General features: G+C 32.4%; 3 protein-coding genes across 3 annotated transcripts; all 3 read right to left on the reverse strand.

Annotated features, from left to right (window-relative positions):
- Positions 1 to 4,537: 4,537 nt before the first annotated feature.
- LOC131632913 (cytochrome P450 94C1-like) lies at positions 4,538 to 6,625 on the reverse strand. Its single transcript, XM_058903631.1, has one exon. It carries the CDS (start codon positions 6,512 to 6,514, stop codon positions 4,934 to 4,936), a length of 1,581 nt encoding a protein of 526 aa, XP_058759614.1. The 5' UTR covers positions 6,515 to 6,625; the 3' UTR covers positions 4,538 to 4,933.
- Positions 6,626 to 9,663: 3,038 nt separating this feature from the next.
- On the reverse strand, positions 9,664 to 10,107 carry LOC131632903 (uncharacterized). The gene has a single exon (XM_058903624.1). The coding sequence runs from the start codon at positions 10,105 to 10,107 to the stop codon at positions 9,664 to 9,666; it is 444 nt and encodes a 147-aa protein (XP_058759607.1).
- A 632-nt stretch (positions 10,108 to 10,739) lies between these two features.
- Positions 10,740 to 11,336, reverse strand: LOC131632904 (secreted RxLR effector protein 161-like). Its single transcript, XM_058903625.1, has 2 exons — positions 11,054 to 11,336; positions 10,740 to 10,960 (listed from the first exon to the last, which is right to left on the reverse strand). Exons 1-2 carry the CDS (start codon positions 11,334 to 11,336, stop codon positions 10,740 to 10,742), a joined length of 504 nt encoding a protein of 167 aa, XP_058759608.1.
- Positions 11,337 to 11,716: the final 380 nt, after the last annotated feature.

Consider the following 11,716-nt stretch of genomic DNA (forward strand, 5'->3'; position numbering starts at 1 on the left):
TATATTAGATCTTCAATTCCTTGATATTCTAGGCAAGATCAAATGCTGGGTGCCAATATATTTTCATTGCTTTTCCTTGCACTTGTTTATGATATAAACAAAAAAAGGGTTAGATAAAATGATTTTCTGCTCAAATAAATATTTAAGAACACAAACCTTAAACTCAAATAATTTTCTGCAATTGCAATCCATCAAAGAGATCTCTTCATTGTAAATACTCTTGCAAACTTTAAAGTGAAAGATGTAGATAGTTTCAAACGTTTCATTATCAATTTTTGATGTTAAAAATGCTTTTATAATGGAATTTTTTTATGTTTCACACTGATCACTAATGGTAGTGCCTTGAGCATTGATAGTCATGAAATTAACAACAAGAATTTTTTTAAGGAAGATGATCAATATTCTCAATTATAACGCTAAATTATCATCTCGGTTTAGTTGTTTAGTTGTAAAACAATGTGAAATTTTTTCTGTTTTACATTATATTGTTTACACAGAATATTAAAATACAATATTACCTCAAATTCAAATTCTTGGAGAATAAATTTTTGTTATAAGGAGTTATCTGTTCTAAATATTGTAAAATGTTATATGGATTGAATGCATCCAACTTTTAAAGGAGGTATCTCTTCCAAACATTGGAAAATATTTTTCTGCATTGGTAATCCATCATAGAGAACTTTAGCAAGTTTCTTAAGTTCCAAGATTATATTATCTTGCAATTCATCCCAAAGAATGATGTGTACGAGTTATAATTAGGGTAAAATCTATTTAAGGAGTGCTTTTATAGTAAAATCTGATTACTTTATCCCCCGTTTATTAAGAAAACCGAGGAGATTGATCATTTAGTTTACAAATAAATAATATAATAAAAAGAAAGGTTCCTGAATTGTTTTTTCCTCAGTTTTAAGAAAACCCGAGGTAAGATGTGGTTTTGTTTCTAAAATGTGGCGCACATTGGAATAATATCACTAGAATAACAATGATCATCCATATTCAAAATGTAAAGCATCTTTTGGATTTTAAAGGAGGCTTTTGAGCTATTTAAATAATATATCTATTTTTCAGCATTTCATTTTCAACTCTTTGTGTATTCAAACCTAGTCTCAAAGTCTTTTCTTTTCTTCAAAAATGGTTAAAAATCATTTTTCGTTATCAATGAAAAGTTTGTTGATTTCGATGATTTGAAAGACAAAGGTTTTTATCTAAGGAAAACTATTTCCAAAAAAAGTCGGCTGGTTACTTTTATTCTAAAATGTGGCGCACATTGGATTAATATCACTAGAATAACAATGATCATCCATATTTAAAATGTAAAGTATTTTTTGGATTTTCGAGGCTTTTGAGTTATTTAAATAATATACCTATTTTCAACGTTTCATTTCCAACTCTTTGTGTCTTCAAACCTAGTTTCAAAGTCTTTTCTTTTATTCAAAAATGGATGAAAATCTTTTTTCCGTTATCAATGAAAAGTTTGTTGATTTCGATGATTTGAAAGACAGAGATTTTTATCTAAGTAAGGAAAACTATTTCCAACAAAAGTTGAATGGTTACATAGACATTATTCATGGTCCCATCTATATTAATCTCGTTAAAGTGTTCTTGTTAAATACCTTCATTGTGCCAACTGGTCATGATGTTGAGGTAATCCAATCCTATGTTAATCTCTCGTATCATCATTACTCCATCACTTCTCAGATAATAAACTATGAAGAAGAAGGTAGTTGTGTTGAACATTATAGATTCAACTATGTCTACTCAACCCATCTTCACCTAGTTTATGCCAATAGAGATAAGCCCACTAGTCCTGTTACTCTACTCCCAATTGCAAAAGTTTGGTTTCAACTTCTAGTTTCAATTCTCCGTCCAAGAGAGAAACCACATGGAAACGGTTACTTGGGACAACAAACATCTCTTGTACTTCCTTACCCACAGAGTTAAATTTAATCTTCCTGTTACCATTTTTAACTTCTTAAAGAAAATGATAATCATATATCGGAAGGAAATGACTTTTCTCATACCTTATGGAAGAGTTCTTTCTGAAATTTTCTCTCAGTTAGAGATAGTTAATAGGGATAATGTTGAAGTTGAATGGAGTCAGAAGTTTTAATATGTGAAATAGTTATTTGTTGTCTTGTTTTTTTATTATCAATGAAATATTTTCGTTTCTATTATTGTCTATTTTTGTTTATTGATACAATAAAGATTTTGAGAATTACTAATTAACAAAGAAAAATATAAAAAATGGAAAGACACCAAGTGAGATATCGTTGAAAAAAACTTTGAATGAACGAATAGGGATTCGAAGCGAGATCTCTTATATTTTTTATGGATAGAACATGACGCTCAATTATAGTTATGTTACTTCGGTTTTTGAGAAAACCGAGGGAAAATGTTGTTTATTTTCTTAGAAAAAATCAAACATTGCTCTCCCAAGACCTATACTATCGATTTTTAGCATGTTCGAGGTGAAAACTTAGTCATAAAAGTGTTATTTGTAATAGTGGGAAGATTTCTTTCTGAACTTTTCTCTCAATTAGTGATAGTTAATAGGGATAATATTGAAGTTGAGTGGAGTCATAAGTTTGAATATGTGGAATAGTTATATGTTGTCTTGTTTTTTGATTATCAATGAAAGATTTCCTTTCCTATTATTGCCTATTCTTGTTTATTGATATAACAAAGATTTTGAGAATTACTCATTAACAAAGAAAAACATGAAATCTGGAAAGGCGTTAAGTGAGAAATAGTTGAAGAAACTTTAAATGCAGTAATAGGGATTCGAAGCGAAATCACTTATAGCTATATTCCCTCGGTTTTCCAAAAAAAACCGAGAGAATAGGTTTATTATTTTTTTATGGATAAAATATGACGCTCACTTATAGCTATGTTACATTGATTTTTGACAAAATCGAAGGAAAAGTCTGTTTATTTTTTTGAAAAAAATTAAACATGGCGCTCACAGGATTGTACTCTCGATTTTTAGCATGTTCGAGGTGAAAGCTTTTTCATAAAAAAGTGTTATTTGTATTAGTATAAATAAGACTAATATTTTGAACAACAACATGATATCATATCTCATAAAATGATTCACATATGTACCTTTACTTGAAAAGATTTATGAAAAATGAAAACAAAGATATGAGCTTGTTACTTGTTCCGTGGCATCTTCCCTTGATTCATACTAGTTTGAGAAGTTAAGTTGGAGTTTGGTAAAGTTAGGATGGAGTTTTGAGAGATTGGGACAAAACGAGAGAAATTAGGGTTTCACACTTAGAGCGCAACTTGTTCTGAAGTGAATAGTTTATAAACGTAACATATTTCACAACAGTTGTTAAAAATAACCGTGGTGATTTGTCTTGATATTTTACCATGGTTATTAATATGGACTGTGGTGACAAGTTTTTAATTTTTATTTAAAATTTAAAAGTAAGGGAACACACCATTTTATTAACGAAAAAACATAAAAATTATAGATATTGGATTTCGAAGCGTGCCACTCTTAACATATCACAACAGTTTTTAATTGTGACAGTGGTTATATGTAATTTAAAATTAAAAAAAAAAATAAAAGACGTCTAATGAACATATATTACCTCGGTTAGTAATGTGGCCGTGGTAAGAAATGGTTACGGAAGGATCTTTTTGTAGTAGTGAGTTCAAGTGAGAGAAACTTAGGAAAACAAAGGGAAAAATTCTTAGGATTTATTGTTTTAAAAATTGGCAGATCTTTTGAGGCATCTAATTAAGGTAATTGAGAAACATTTTTAAATACTTTATATTTGTATGATTCATATATTAAGTGAAGAAGAAATTGAAAAACACTTGAGTAGAAAATAAGAAATATTACATTTAAAAAACTATTTTCTTGTAATTTTTGTAATCTTTTGAAATATAGTGAAACAAAAAGTAATTATTTTTCGAAAATATATTACTTTGATCGAAATGAATAAATAAAGGCTAAATTACCTCCAGGATCCTTTAAGTTATTTAATTGTAATAAATCAGTCCTTTATGTTTTTTCGTTACATGTGGGTCCTTTATGTTAATCAACGCATGTACCGTTGACATGTTTCTACTTTATTTTGTTCTATTATTTTTTTAACTTCTAAAATTCATATTAAATCCGTTTTTGGTCCAAAAATTATGAAAAAAAATTCTTAAAATATTTCTTCTCATTTTACACTTCGTGTAATTTTATGAGAATTTTTTTTTCTGTTTTACTATTTTTCTTTGATTTCTTCTTTTACCTACATTTTAATTAGTTTAAAAATACTTTTATGCACTAAAAAATTCTGAAAATTTTATTATATGATCCAATGATGCTCTTTGACCTATGTTACGTGACATATCAGTACCATTAATGTTACTTCATCTTTTTTGGAAAGGATTTTGAGAAAAAGGCCAACGGTGCAGACGTTAGTTAACATAAAGGACCAACATGTAGCGAAAAATGACTAACTTGTTACAATTAAAACATAAAAGACTAACTTATTCCAATTAAATTACTTGACGGACCTAAGAGGTAATTTAGCCATAAATAAACTATACATATAGTTATATTTGTATTTTTTTTTCTCAATTTTGAGCTTTCAATTTCATAACAACATCTAATAACTTCTTTTTTTTACTGACAACTTATTGGTACATATTTACACCCTTACCAAAACTTGAACCATAGGGTATGAAGTAAGATGAGCTCTCCTCCTCCTAATATGAAATAAACTCAAAATATATTTCAAAAATAACCATTAAAATACTCTAAAGTACTAGCTATGTGAACTAAGATATAATAAACAATAATATATATACTTCACATAATCAATCTTCAAACTATATGGACCATAATTTTAAAGTCAAAATCTAAAATATACCATGTAGTAAACCGTTTGGACAAGGACAATCTTCATACACATAGAAACATTACATAGTACTATGCTTCATAATTGGTTCCTCTTTCACGAACAATCACAGGTAGACCAAAAGCAAAAGTGGCAGTAAGACCAGGAGAGAATCTAGGACTATCACAACCCAACGTTGTTGCTGTTGTTTTTCTTGATGTTTCCTCCAATTCAATACGAAACTTCCTAAGCAAAGAAATTGCCACACTTTTAAGTTCCATCAAAGCCATTTCTTTCCCAATACAAACCCTCAACCCAGCTTGAAAAATAGGATACTTGAACTGATTTGTAGGTTGAAACACACCATCTCTCAACCACCTCTGAGGCTTAAACTCCAAACAATCTTCCCCCCATAATTCCTCCAACCTACCCATCGCATACGGATGATAAGTAACCCTAGTCCCACTTTTCACCCTCGTACCGTCCGGTAAAACATCATCCACCAAACAAAACTTTGAGTCGAATTGAATTGGTGGATACAGTCTCATACTCTCGTACGCTGCAGCTTGCAGATAATGTAACTTGCTAAGCTGTTCGAAATTCGTTACACCTAAAATATTTTCATTTTCATCGTGTCTCCCTATTACTCGTTCAGCTTCTAGTAAAATCTCTTTCTCTACTTCAGGATTTCTTGCTAGTAACCAAAAGAAGCTTGTGAGCGATGAGGCTACCGTGTCGCGACCGGCTAGTAAGAAACTTATGACTATGTCTCTGAGGAACATGTCGTCGTGAATTGTGGTAGTCATGAATCTGGATAACAAGTCTTGATGATGAGAAAAACCCATTTTTCTTTTTTGGTTTATGACAACCTTTGCTAACATGTTAATGATGTTGATGCTTGTCTTCAACTTTTTTTCACTACCTATGTTGAAGAGTCTTTTCATCTTCCAGATTAGTGGAGAAACCACCATGGCTCTCTCTGCTGATAGTTTCGATGCGAGATCGAAAGAGAGAGCGAAATCCGACATGGGGAGTGATTTTTCCAAACACATAGGGTCTAAACCGAAGGAGAATCTGCAGATACTATCAAAAGAGAATCTTTTGAACACGTCTTGCAAATCGAAAACGAGGTTTTGGTTTTGGAGTAGAGGGATGAGACGATGATGGATTTCGTTGTTGACAACTTCGAAAGCGAAGGATCTTATGGAGGTTTTGTTGAGTTCTAAGCTTGCCATCTTCTTTTGAAACTTCCATAGTTCACCATCCACGTTGAAGATGCCACGGCCAAGAAAATCACCGAGGATGGTTGAGAAAGGTTTTCCTTTTGGGTAGTTTTCGAAATTTGTTTTGAGGATGTATTCAAGGTTTTCACAATTTGCGGTTATTGTGTTTCTTAGGACATGTATGTGGATGGTTTTGGTGGGTGATTTTTGTAGGAGGTGAGTATACCAATCACAAAGATTGTTGAAATCTTTTGACCAACTTGAAGTTAGATAAGCTTGGCAAATTTCACAACTACAAAAGAGACTAGTACTATAAAGTTTGTGGAAACATGATGTGAGAGAGGGAAAAATAGTTGTGAAAAAAATTATTAGTATGGAGGAAATGATCAAGGTGGTGATGAGTGGAGAAACTAGAGAGTTATTGGTGGATAAAGATTCTAGTTGATCCATTGATGGAAAATTAAAGATAAGAAGAGAAGAGAAGAGAAGTGAAAACTACTATAGGAAATGGATATGGATTACAAATATATATGAAGTGGAGGAGGGAGTGAGATATATACACTTAGGGTCTAGAGGGGAACAAGACAAAGTGGGGGCATTTTGGATATATATACACATTAATAGTCATATAATTGATTGGATGATTTTCAGATATATAGCACATTCACTATACTAGTATTAATTAATTAATCTTGAAAAAAATAACATATTGATAAGTTACTATTTTCTACTTTATGTTCTCGTTTACATGTCATTTTTTTTTTATTTTCTACCTATATTAATATAATTAATAAATTTATTATTTTTAATATTAATATTTCTTTTTTTATAATATCATTATTCATTTTTTAATTTCTTATTTATTTATTTATCTCTATAATATATGGAGATGACAAATTTATAATAAATATTTGATTGAACTTTAAAAATGATATATAAATAAAAACATATATTTTTTTTTTACAAAAATAACATGTACTTAGTATAAAAATACATAGAATAAAAAAAGAAAAAAATTAAAAAATATGACACTTTTATTTAGTCAACTTTAATATAAGTAACCGTGAATTTTCTACCATTATAAATGGTAAAATTAAAATATTTTGGGAGAAATGTACTTAGTAGTTAGTACCTTCTCTCTGTCGAATTTTTTTAAAGAATTTTATGAGTTTATTATAGTTTTATAAATAAAAGGACCAGGAGTTTAAAATTTTATTAATATTTATAATTTTGTGTGGAAATATTTTTATTTTTTCACAAATTAATATTTAAAAGAGACATATTTGATATATATATATATATATATATATATATATATATATATATATATATATATATATATATATATATTTATCATTCTATATTATTTTTTTTAAGCAAGATATATTGATAAGAGAACTATAGGTTCTCAATCCCGATTACAAAATAAACGAGACAAATTTCGACAAAAGAAAAATTACAATCAATTGAATTTTAAGAAAAATAAAATAATGAAAGACTATCTTGAACCAACACATTTATGTTCCAAACCACTTCTAAAACGTTGTCAGTATCATTCTTAAAAATAATGTCATTCCTAAAAATCCATAAATTCCAATAAGTTGCCAATCAAACGCATCATTCATTTCCTCCTTTCACTTTGTTCCGCTTGTAATAAGAGCTCCACCTCAAAAAAACTATCTTTGAAACAAATAGTCGCAAAATCTTCGAAACCTATCCAGTCGGCCACCTATTTCCAAACAAAAATAGAAACACGACACAACAAGAGAGAGTGATCCAACGATTCACTCTTAGCCGGACAAAAAACACAAGCAAGTGTTGGGGGCAAGTGTGATTGGTTAAAGTCCCACATTGCATATGAATGGGTGGAATGTTGGATTTATAAGAGAAATGATCCATTTACCTAACACCTTAAGATTTTGGGTTGAGATGCGGCGTCACACTCTCTTGTGATCCTGGAGCATTGATCTCATTGGTGCTCCCGAGTCTTCCGGACACCCCAATTGTGGTATCAGAGCCGTGGTTTGGTTTGGTGGGGGAGCGGGAGCTGGATTTAGTGTTGGATCATTTTATAGGATGTGGAGGAGTCACACTTGTGGGGGAGACTGTTGGGTGCAAGTGTGAGTGGTTAAAGTCCCACATTTCTTATGAATGGATGAAATGTTGGATTTATAAGAGAGATAATCCATTTACGTAACACCTTAAGGTTTTGGGTTGAGATGCGGCGTCTCTCTCTCTCTTGTGGTCCTGGAGCATTGGTCCTGTTGGTGCTCCCGACTTTCTCGGACTCCCCAACAAATTTAACTACAACCTCACAACAATATAGTACAAGAGCATAAGAGAAGAGTCACAAGTCCAAAGTTATATATAGGATTCAAGTTCTTTGTTCCAAGATGCACCAGTCAAAAGCACTTTAAGCTTGTATTTGACTTTCTGTGTTAGATGTAGTTAAATATTTATTTTGGAGGGTGTGGGTGTACTGGGGACCTAGGGTAGTTGAGGATATATTATGTGTTGTAAAATTTTTTACATAGTGTTATTGTCTGGTTGTCATTCGACAATGGTCGTGGTTTTTTCTCCGATTTTGGAGTTTCCACGTTAATCTCTTGTGTTATTATGTTCCTATTTTTTTCTCTATGTTTGTTATTTTTCCCTACAGCTGGTATCAGAGCTTTTGGTTCAATCCAAGGATAGGAGTTCTTAGTATGATCTGTGGTTGCAGTTTTGTCTGATCTTCCACATCATAAAAGAAGGGTTGTGTTGTGAATAGTTGTTGAGTTGCAGTCACAAGTTCCAGTATGTAGTTTGGGCTAGAAAAAATTGATGGAAAATTGTTTTTGACTTGTGGAAAGTTCAAGTCAAAGATGTGTTGACATAATCAAGACTACACAAGGTGAAAGATTATGTCGATGATTGAAGAGCTTCTTACCAACATGGAAGTTGCACCATAAAGTTTCAACTTGGTTTTCGGCATGCGAAAATTCTTAAAGAGGTTTAATTTCAAGTGAAATCCAAGATATGATGTATGTGCTGGTCGTATCCGGTCTCACATTCTAGAGTAAATGCAGTAGCAACTGCATTTCGAAAGCAGCAACACCATTCGGTAAAATAGCGACCATGAAGTCCCCCCCATTTCCACTCTCCGCTGAGCCAGCCTCTCATGCAAGCTACTGCCACGTCTTTTAAGTTAGATAAATTGAACATCAAAGGGAATTTCTCCTTGAGACAAAATTCCTCTAACCAAACAGGGTGCTAGAAAGAAATTATGAAACCATTTCCAAAAAGAAATCTACAATTCGAAACAAAAATATTCCTTGGAAAATACTTATCTAAACAAATAATATCCCTCCACCAAGAAGAAGAAGTGAGAAACCTCCTATTTTGAAATCCACTAGAATTCACAACCTGCAAATTAATATCACCGTAACGAGCCTTCAGCACGTTATACCACAAGGCTTTAGATTTGACTAAAACCCTCCACCTCCACTAGTGGAGAAGGGCCACATTAAAATCGTCAATCCTTCTTAACCCAAGACCACCCTTTTCAATTGGAAGACAAACAACCTTCGAACTCGCCCAATGAATCTTTCTACGATCCTCTAAAACTCCCCAAACAACATTGATTTAAGAAAAGTCAATCTACCCCTAAAACTTAGCATACGACCCTTCCAACACCAAAGCCGGTTCTTCATCTTAGTCAAAATCCCCTTCCACATTGAGATCCTTCTAGAATTATACCCGATAGGAATTTCAAGAAAAATGAACTCTTTTTCTTCCTTCCTACAAGAAAGAAAACCAGTAGCAATTTCTAAGAAATGAGAATTAATATTCACACCAATTAGATTACTTTTGTGAAAGTTAATCCCCAATCCCACCACAAGCTCAAAACCCCTCATCAACACTGCCTTGATAGCCCAAATGTGCTTCCAACTACCATTTCTCACCATTAACGTGTCATCCGCAAATTGAAGGATGTTTACAAAGCATTTACCGTTGATGTTAAATCCCTCATAATCTCCATTCTCCACGGACTTACTAACCATCCCCTTTAAACCTTCCGCCACGATCACAAAAAAAAGGTAAAGGGATCACCTTGTCTCAAATCTCTCTCAAACAAAAACTCCTTTGTAGGACTACTGTTTATCAACACCGACATTTTACTAGAAAAAATCAACGCTTCAATTCATTTCATCCAAACTTCAACAAAGTCCATCATTCTTAACAAAAATTTAAGAAAACCCCAAATAACTTTATCGTAGGCATTTCCAAAATCAACTTTATTATGTGTTACGGAAAAATGTAATATATATATATATATATATATATATATATATATATATATATATATATATATATATATATATATAAAGTATGCTAATAACACAAATAGTTAATACAATTACAAATTCAAAAAGTTCTCATAAAAAGACCAAATAAAATCTCAAAAAATTATATTTAGGACAAAATATACAAAACTGCACACAAACTGACAGCCTTTTAATTTTCAAAATATCGCGCCAGAAACCGGTTTCCATATATGGGGAAATTGGTTTCTACTACTAAAAACAGAATTCCAACAGCTGTCCAAAAGCACTTATCCAATAAGCTGTTTCTTTAAAACAGCTTATAAAGGCATCCAACTGCATTTGACTTATTCTACAACCATAACACCACCTTAATTCAAGTGCTCAACATTCTTCATACCCAATCTCCTCAATAGCTTCTTGAAATCTTCATTCAATACCGCTTTCGTCAACAAGTCCGCAACTTGTTCTTCACTTCTGCAGTATCCTAACCTCAACTGGCCTGCACTTACTAAATCTCTTAAGTAGTGAAAATGCATCTCAATATGCTTGCTTCTCCCATGTGCAATGGGATTTTTAGCAAGATTTATGGCTGAAATATTATCAGCCAACAATGTGACAGCACTATCAAAGTTGTTGCCCAGCTCCTTCAGTAGGTTCCTAAGTCACACCGCTTGGCACACACACAATGACGCAATGATATACTCGGCCTTACAAGACGAGAGTGCAACTACCGATTCCTTTTTAGAACACCAAGAGATTGGTGCTCCGCCGAACATAAAGACATATCCCGTCGTAGACTTTCTATCATCTTTATCTCCGCACCAACTTGAATCGGTATAACCAAGTAATTCACATTTACCACCATTATCCGTTGCGGAAAAGAGAATTCCACAACCAAGAGTTCCTTTAGTGTATCGAAGGATCCTCTTAATTGCAGCCAAGTGTGATACTTTAGGCTTCTCCATGAACCTACTAGCAATACCGACACTAAACGTCAAATCTGGCCGCGTATTGCACAAATACCTCAATGATCCAATTAACCTTCTATATTAAGTTGGATCCACATCTTGTTCATCTTCACTCTTGGACAATTGTAACCTTGCATCATCCGGTGTTATGGATGCATTACAATGCTCCATATCAAATCTATTCAAGATGTCTAACACATACTTCCTTTGATGCATAAGAAGCCCCACCTTTGACTTGTGGAACTCTATGCCAAGAAAATACTTCAATACACCAAGGTCACTCATCTCAAACTCTTCTATAAGCTCACTCTTGAACTTTGAGATGTTTGATTCATTGCTGACCGTGATTAACAAGTCATCAACATAGAGGCAAAGTA

Source organism: Vicia villosa, unplaced genomic scaffold (assembly GCF_029867415.1).
Source record: "Vicia villosa cultivar HV-30 ecotype Madison, WI unplaced genomic scaffold, Vvil1.0 ctg.001049F_1_1, whole genome shotgun sequence".
Lineage (NCBI taxonomy): Eukaryota > Viridiplantae > Streptophyta > Magnoliopsida > Fabales > Fabaceae > Vicia > Vicia villosa.